Source organism: Mus caroli, chromosome 4, assembly GCF_900094665.2.
Source record: "Mus caroli chromosome 4, CAROLI_EIJ_v1.1, whole genome shotgun sequence".
Taxonomy (NCBI): domain Eukaryota; kingdom Metazoa; phylum Chordata; class Mammalia; order Rodentia; family Muridae; genus Mus; species Mus caroli.
The window spans coordinates 27,890,690-27,899,531 of NC_034573.1; the positions used below are offsets into that span (position 1 = coordinate 27,890,690).

At 38.0% G+C, this 8,842-nt stretch overlaps 1 protein-coding gene across 6 annotated transcripts in view; it reads left to right on the forward strand.

Moving 5' to 3' along the window:
• Rngtt (RNA guanylyltransferase and 5'-phosphatase) overlaps positions 1-8,842 on the forward strand; it is a 191,028-nt gene that overhangs the window by 8,253 nt on the left and 173,933 nt on the right. For 5 of the 6 annotated variants that reach the window (XM_021159528.2, XM_021159529.2, XM_029476149.1 and 2 more), the window contains exons 2-4: positions 1,566-1,675; positions 6,500-6,603; positions 6,685-6,773. In XM_021159528.2, coding sequence (XP_021015187.1) covers positions 1,566-1,675; positions 6,500-6,603; positions 6,685-6,773 — 303 coding nt within the window. Of the gene's footprint in view, positions 1-1,565; positions 1,676-5,267; positions 5,452-6,499; positions 6,604-6,684; positions 6,774-8,842 lie in introns of those variants that run through there. The other variant, XM_029476151.1, reaches the window with a different exon arrangement.

Here is an 8,842-nt window from a genome sequence, read left to right on the forward strand (position 1 = left end):
AAAAAAAAAAAAGAATCTATGGATGAGTGAATCTGTTGATGAAGTCAGAGCTCTTATTATCCAGTTACCTCCCAGATGTTGTGTCTGGCACCAAACAAACCATATGTCTTTAGCAAGAGATTTTGGTTAATATTATCTTAACATGATAACAGCTTCCCCATGATCTTTCCAAAGATGTGGGTAAGCTTCAAAGATGGATATACTTAAGAACCCCCACATATGACTAGGGCTGGGGATGTAGTAGAGTACTTACCTAGTATGCACAGAGCCCTGGTTTTTAGCCCTAACATTACATTAGGACCAGTTCTGTTGGGGGAACACCAATTCTGAAAACTGAGGTAGGAGAACCAAGAGTTCAGGGTTATCCCCAACTACATAGCAAGTTTGAGTCTAAACTCAAACTGGAAACAGAGTTTCAAATTAGGACAAATAAACAAAACAACAACAAAAAGGAAACCCCCAAATACCAAAGCCATGTAATTAGAAACTTAAAATAAGTGAGTTAAACTGGATGTATTGGTATGTACGTGTAATTCCAGCTTTTGGGAGACTGAGATACTACGTGAGACACTTCCTGGGTAGATGGGGACAAATGTTTACTCACCCCAGATAGGGAAATGACAATAGACGAGAAGTAAGGATGGTTCCAAAATCCAACTTGGTGAGCCAGTGAGTTTTATCGAGGTTATTGCTTCCAGGACCAGATGACCAGTGGTTTAAAGCTTAAAGAGTCTTTAAAAGAAAAAAAAAACAAACAGATTTCTTTATGTTTTATTTATGTGTATGTATGTATGCCTGTATAAGTTTATGTACACCATGTGTGTGCAGGAGTTTGTAGAGGCCAGAAAGATCCCCTGGAACTGGAGTCACATTCACTTGTGAATCACTGTATGGGTGCTGAGATTCCAGCTCCTCTGTGAAAACAATAAGTGCTCTTAACTGCTAAGCCATCTCTTAAGCCCCAAGTTTAGATTCTTTATGGAAGTTTCATTCATTGGTAATTCTCCTTTGTTCATATCATCAAATTTTAGAATTAATTCAAAATAATTTGTGTTTTAAGGTAGTCTTCTTTTAAAATAATGTTTATAGTAAAAGTATATTAGGAGTAGTTGCATTTTTAATTTTGTTTTTTCTTTTAAGCTATTAAATAAGTGAGGATGGGGTGTGGTTCAATTAGTATGACTTGCTTACCATCAGGAAACCCTGGGTTCCATACCAGTACTACATACAACTAGGCATGGTGGTACAAAAGAATCAGAATATTTTTTTCCTAGACAGGGTTTCTCTGTGTAGCCCTGGCTATTCTGGAACTAGCTCTGTAGACCAGGCTGGCCTTGAATTCAGAAATCCACCTGCCTCTGCCTTCCATGAGCCAGAAAAGCGTGCATCACCACTGCCCAGCCGAGAATCAGCAATTTAAGGTCATCCTCAGGTACACATTGAGTCTCAGGCCAGCCTGGGGTATGTGAGACTGTGCCTTATTTTAAGAAGGCAGCTTTGGAATGGCAAATGACAGAATTTTAGTCCCTTAAATAATGAAAATTATTATCCACCTTAATGTTTAGGAAGATTCTTACCTCTGAAGACGATGCTGGGGCCAAGATATGATAGTCAAGTTGCTGAAGAAAACCGGTTCCATCCCAGTATGCTCTCAAATTATCTAAAGAGCCTGAAGGTAAGAAGCAAAGCTCTTTGCTACTCCTGTAGTATTCCTGTCTTGGTTTTGTTTTAGAGCTTTTCTGTAAGTGAGAGGTATTATGTGTACACATGGACACAGAGGCCAGAAGACAGTCTTGGGTATGGTCCTCAGGCACCATTCACCTTTTGCTTTTGAAATAAGATTTTTTATCAATAGATTCCTTTCATATATGTATGTATTTTTGGATGCTTCTACAGTAGTAGACTTCCATATGATTTTTGAAATGGCCTTTAGTGTTAGTTGTCTCTTCCTATGTTCCTTCCTTTTCTCTTTTCTCCCCTCCTCCTCCCCATTTAATTCTCCTGTTCTAGTTTCTCTTTTATTTCTCCATAACACTATACTCCTATCTCCCCTTCTTTGGGAGGGTCTTTCCTCACTGGTCCCTTACTAGGTACCTAATCTCTGGTTATTCACACTGTAGCAAACATAGTGAAAGCTTAAAACAAATAACCACATTATAAGAGAACAACATACAATAGTTGTCTTTTTGGGTTTGGGTTACCTTCCTCATGCTGAATTCTAGCTCCATCCATTTACCTGCCAATTTCATTTTTTAAATAGCTGAATAACATTCCATTGTTATTCCATTGTACCACATTTTCATGATTTATTCATCAATCATGGACATATAAGCTATTTCCAGTTTCTAACTATTTATGAATAGAACAGCATTGAATGTGGATGAGTAAGTCCCTGTAATAGGATGGCAGTCTCTAGATGGTCCATCCTTTCGTCACAGCTCCAAACCTTGTCTCTGTAACTCCTTCCATGGGTGTTTTGTTCCCAATTCTGAGGAGGGCACAGTGCCCATACTCCATTGCATACACTAGCAAGATTTTGCTGAAAGGACCCAGATATAGCTGTCTCTTGTGAGACTATGCCGGGGCCTAGCAAACACAGAAATGGATGCTCACAGTCAGCTAGTGGATGGATCACAGGGCCCACAATGGAGGAGCTAGAGAAACTACCCAAGGAGCTAAAGGGAACTGCAACCCTGTAGGTGCCACAACATTATGAACTAGCCAGTACCCCGGAGCTCTTGACTCTAGCTGCATATGTATCAGAAGATGGCCATCACTGGAAAGAGAGGCCCATTGGACATGCAAACTTTATATGCCCCAGTACAGGGGAGCGCCACGGCCAAAAAAATGGGAATGGGTGGGTAGGGAAGTGGGGGGGAGGGTATGGGGGACTTTTGGGATAGCATTGGAAATGTAATTGAGGAAAATACGTAATAAAAAATATTAAAATTAAAAATAAAAAAGAGTTGTAAGGTAGAGTGATTCCCAGATTCCTGAGGAATTGCCACATTGATTTCTATAGTGACTGTTCTAGTTTGCATTGCCCCAGCAGTGAGTAAGTATTCCCCTTTCCCAGTATTCTCAGCAGCATTTGTTTTATTGACCTTGGCCATTCTGACTTGGGTAACATGAAATCTCAAGTTCATTTTAATTTGCATTTCCCTCATGACTAAGGATGTTGAACATTTCTTTTACTGTTTCTAGGACATTTTTATTTTATCTTTTGAAAACTTTATTCTTAATTCTGTACCCCATTTTTTCCCTGTTCCGTAGCCCACTTCTCTGTCCTGAATGATTGTATTCTTTACCACAGCTCTTCAGCTTCATGAGGTCCCATTTATTAACTGTTATTCTTGGTGCCTGTGCTGTTGGTGTCCTGTTAAGAACATTCTTTTCTGTGTAAATGAGTTCAAGTCTATTTCCTACTTTTTCTTCTATTAGATTTAGGGTACAAGGTCTGTGTTGAGGTTCTTAATCCATTTTGAGTTGAGTTTTGTGCAGGGTAATAACTATGGATCTATTTGCATTCTCTTATGTGTGGCTATGATGTTTGACCAACATCATTTATTGATGATGCTGTCTTTTCTCCTTTGTATATTTTTGGCTTCTTTGTTAAACAAAAATCAGATTTCTATTGGTATGTAGAAATATGTCTGGGTCTTTAATTCCATTGTTCAATGTGTTTGTTTTTATGACAATACCATGCTGTTTTTATTACAATAGCTCTGTAGTACATTTTGAGGTAGAAGATGGTATTAACTCAAGGAGTGCTTTTATTCAGGATTGTTTTAGTTACCCAGTTTCTTTTCTTTTTTCTTTGTTTTTTCATTTGTATATGTTTGTATGTGTGTGTTTCCAAATGAAATTGAAGATTGTTTTTTCAATTTCTGTGAAAAATTGTGTTGGAATTTTGGTGGAGATTGTATTGAATATGTAGACTGTTTTTGGTAGGATGGCCACTTTCATAATATTAATTCTTCTGATTCATGAACTCGGGAGATCTTTCCATCTTCTGATGTCTTCCTAATTTTCTTTCTTCAATGTCATAAAATTTTAATTGTACAAGTTTTTCACTTGCTTGGTTTATATGTGTGTGCGCGTGCACATACACTCAGACACACAGACACACACAGACAGACAGACACACACACACACACACACACACACACACATTTTGAAGATACTGTGAAAGGTGCTGTTTCCCTGATTTCTTCCTCAGTATATCTGTCATTTTTATATAGGAAGGTTACTGATTTTTTTGTGAGTTAATTTTGTATACTGCTACTTTGCTGAAGTGTTTCAGCAGTGACCATTCGTTTCCTGGTGGAGTCTTAGGATTTTTTATCTATTAAATCATATCTCCTGCAAATAATGACACCTTACTTCTCTCTTTCCATGTGTTACCCCTAGATCTCCTTCAGTTGTCTTATTGCTCTAGTGAAGACTTTCCAATGCTATATGGAATAGGTGTGGAGAGAGTGTCTTCTTCCTAGTTTTAGTGGAAATGTTTTGAGTTTCTCTCTGTTTATGTTAATACTGGTTGTTGGCTTACTATATGTCCTTTTTTTGTTGTTTTTAAATCCCATCTAGACAGGGTTTGTCTGTGTGTCCCTAACCAATCTGGAACTTCTTGTAGACCAGGCTGTCCTTGAATTTAGAGATTTGCCTGCCTCTGCCTCAAGTGCTGGGGTTTGTATGTCCTTTTTATCACTTGACTCTTCTGAACTGTTATCCTGAAAGGAATGTTGGATTTTGTCAAAAGCCTTTTCTGCATCTGATGAAATGATCATGTGGCTTTGCGTTTCTGTTTGTTTAAATGGTGGACTTAACACTCATAGATTTGTACCAAAGGGTAGATTACCCAATCCAGTTTCAGTTGCCTTGGTTATATTTTCTTGTTATTCTCACAGATTATGTATAATAGAATGTTGTGGAGGATATGTGAACTTTTTCTGTAGCTTAGTTCAGGAATAAATTTCTTCTCTTTCCCCTCTGTTCATTTTTTTTTTAAAATTTATTTTGTGGATTTTTTTGGATAGGGTCTCATGTGGCTCAGTCTGTTCCTAAAGTTGCTATATAGCTGAGAATAACTTTGAAATCTTGTTTCCCCTGTGTCCACATCCCGTGTACTGGGCTTCAGAACAACATTAAACAAAACAAAATAAAACAAACCATTTAGATTATACATGCTTCTTGATTTTATTGAAAATGAAATTAGGATTTTAATTTATTTTCAAACCCTTATCTTGTTTCTTTCTGATATCCAGGAAGAGAGATATACGTGCAGAGGGCAGAGGTTGATGTCTGATGTCTCCCTCTGTCAGTCTCCAACTTATTTTTTTGAGACAAGGTCCTTCACTGAACCTGGAGCTTGCTGCTTTGGCTAGACTTAGCTGGACAACAAAGCCCCGCGGATCGTCCTGTGCCCACCTCCCAGCCCGGGGATTACAGGTGTGTTCACACACCTGCCTTTTCCAGTGGGTGCTGGGGATCCGAACTCAGGCTCTCACGCTTGCACAGCAAGCACTTTGCCCACCGAGCCATCTCCTCAGCTTGGGAATTGCATAAGAGAACTGCCTGAGAGTCTGCTTTCATCCCCTCACCCCACTGTGTAGCCCTGGCTGTCCTAGAACTTGCTCTGTAGACTAGGCTAGCCTCAAACTCAAGAGTTCTGCCTGCCTCTGGCTCACGAGTGCTGGGATTGAAGGTGTGTGTTAGCACACTTGGCTTCTATTTTTGTTTTTTACTGTGCTTCTTTAAAAGAGTAGTGTATTTTCATAAAATAGAAGAATTAATTATGTAGAAATTAATTTGTGGCATAAATGGCTTCTTACATTTTTTTTAAAGATTTATTTATTACTATATCTAAGTACACTGTAGCTGTCAGAAGAAGGCATCAGATCTCATTATAGGTGGTTGTGAGCCACCATGTGGTTGCTGGGATTTGAATTCAGGCCCTTTGGAAGAACAGTCAGTGCTCTTAACCGCTGAGCCATCTCTCCAGCCTGGCTTCTTACCTATTTTAAGGCTGAAATATAGTATAGTGACAAATATACATAGGAGTTGTGGTGGCTACTTCAAACCTGGGGTGATTTGTGCCTGGAGCTAGAGCTGTGCTCTTTCAGAATAATGCAGTCTGCTTCTTAGCTTCCGGCCTCAAGATACAGATTTATATACAGATATCAATGTCAGAGATTTATACCAGAGATAGAGAGAAATGTGGCCATGTTTTCCTTTTTGAATTCACATTTGGAATGTTGAGAGTGGGAATCTGTTTTGATTATACTTTCTGTCCTCCTTAGCTTAGGGCTATTTTCCAGTGTCTGCTTAGATCTTATGTCTGGAATGCTTAGATTCTTAGTTTAGAAGGTACTTTTCATGGGCAGCTGTTTGGTAGCAGTGAGCATGCAGTATCTCTCGGTGGGGTGGATGAGCTCTAGTCTTGACTCTTCTTGTTTGGAATAACTATAGTAACTAGCAAATCTGCTTTTTTTTAAAGGTTAAAATGAGCTTGTTGGTGGATCTGACAAATACTTCAAGGTTCTATGACAGAAATGACATAGAAAAAGAAGGAATCAAGTATATCAAACTTCAGTGTAAAGGGTAAGATGTAGGTTATTGAGAGTGAAAGCTTTCATTGAGGATTGGATGTCTTTTCAAAGCAACTTCTTTTTGTGTTCTCAGACATGGCGAATGCCCCACCACTGAGAATACTGAGACATTCATTCGCCTGTGTGAGAGGTTTAATGAAAGAAGCCCACCTGAACTTATAGGTATGTTGGTTTCCTTAGGACAGTCCTGTTGTTTTTTGTTTGTTTGTTCTTTTGTTATAGAAATTCACAAATATAAGCCCCATATGTAGTGAAATGAAACTCTATACACTCAGTAATACTATTTTGCTGATATTTTAATCTTTCCACTAATTTTTAGTACTTATTTTTGTTATTAGTTTTAATTAACTAATTGATGTGTATATGTTTATATGAGTGTGTGTATTTGTAGAGGTCAAGTCAGGAGGTCTCTCACTAAGTTGGAACACATCTATTTGGCTGGAGTAGCTGGCCACCGAGCAGGGAGCTGCCTGTTTTTATCCCCTAGTGCTGAGGTTAGAGATGTGTGCTGTACCCAGCTTTTATCTTGGTGCTGGGGATCTGTCTGCACTCATGCCTGTGTGGCAGGGAATTTTCAGACTGATGCATCTTCCCTGCCGTTTTTGGTGTATTTTAAAAAATCATAGATGTCATGCCATTTCATTGTTTGAGTGTCTCTAATTGTCAAGGCATTTTGGTTTTTATATAAACACCATGCAATTAGTATATGGAAGAGAATACTTACAAGTTCCTTAATATCCACTAAAACCAGTCCTCTTTTGGATTTCCTCACTTCATCTAAATTATCTTTTTAAGTTTTGGTGTTTTGGGACAGAATGTGGGATGACCTCTGGTCTTCACATACATATACACAAAAGAAAAAGAAAAAAAAAATCTGTACCAACTAGATATTTCCTGAGCCATCTGCACAATATTCCTGTTTAAAGTGCTAGCATGGATCAGGAAATGAATTTAGTTATGTTTCAAGTCTAAATTCATGGGGTATATAATAAACAGTTTATAGGTCGAGCATCCATAATCTGAAAATCCCAAATCCAAAATGCTTTTTTTTTTTTTTTTGGTTTTTCAAGGCAGGGTTTCTCTGTGTAGCTCTGGCTGTCCTAGAACTCACTCTGTAGACCAGGCTGGCCTTGAACTCAGAAATCAGCCTGCTTCTGCCTCCCAAGTGCTAGGATTAAAGGTGTGTGCCACCACTGCCCGGCTCCAAAATGCTTTGAAACCATAAACTTTTTGAATATAGTTATGACACCACAAATAGGAAATTCCGTATTTTGAAACGGTGGTTAAAGTTTTGTAAGAGTTCTACAATATTACTTTCAGGCTAGGTTTATATGAAACATAAACATAAAACATGTTTAGATGTGAATTCTATCCCCAGAATAAATTTTCAAAAATGGAAGGAAAAAAAAACCTTCAAGACTTAAACCACTTTGTTCTCAAATAGTGCGTATAAGCTGTGACTGATACCGTGGGAAAGCAAGCAGAGAAATTTAGGGTGTAGAATATTTTACAAGAAAATGACTTGTTTCTTTAAGAAACTTTTAAAATAGCTTGAAGAAAGAGAAAACTAGAGAGACAAGATACAACAACAAAATTTCATATGTGAACATTGTTAGATTGTGCTTTGAGAAACTAACTTTAGAAAGGCTTTGTTGGCCTGGGTACTGTGTTGTGCTATTTTAATTCAGGAGGCGGAAGCAGGGTTATTGCTGTGAGTTTGAGGCATAGCATTGGCTAACTAAGTCTACATAAAGAGACCCTGTCTCAAACAAAACAAAACAAAACAAAACAAAACAAAACAAAACAAAACAAAAATGCTGACTGTGAGTACAGATAGGTTGTCAGGCTCGAAGCCAAGCGCCTTTACCCTCGGACCTGTTGTGGCACGTCACTGGCCTCCAGAGGGTCTCCTTGAACTGCATTTGGCATTTACTTTCTTAGGATATTCCATGCCACTGATCCATTTATAGTTTGCCATATGTGCTTTCTGATTACTGTTTTTACATTTGAACATATTCCTTCTAGCTGTACTTTCTTTGTTATCTTATTTACTGAGAATTATTCATATAAAAGATTTTATTAATATTAGTGATTAGCTATGGAGGTAGAAATGATTGATTTTGCTCAACTAGTAGTCATTTTAAGTAACAAAAACACTTTTGTAGAGAAATCTTATTTGTAGAAATGAGATGAAAATGATATTGCTTTATTCAGGTTTTTTTTTTTGTTTT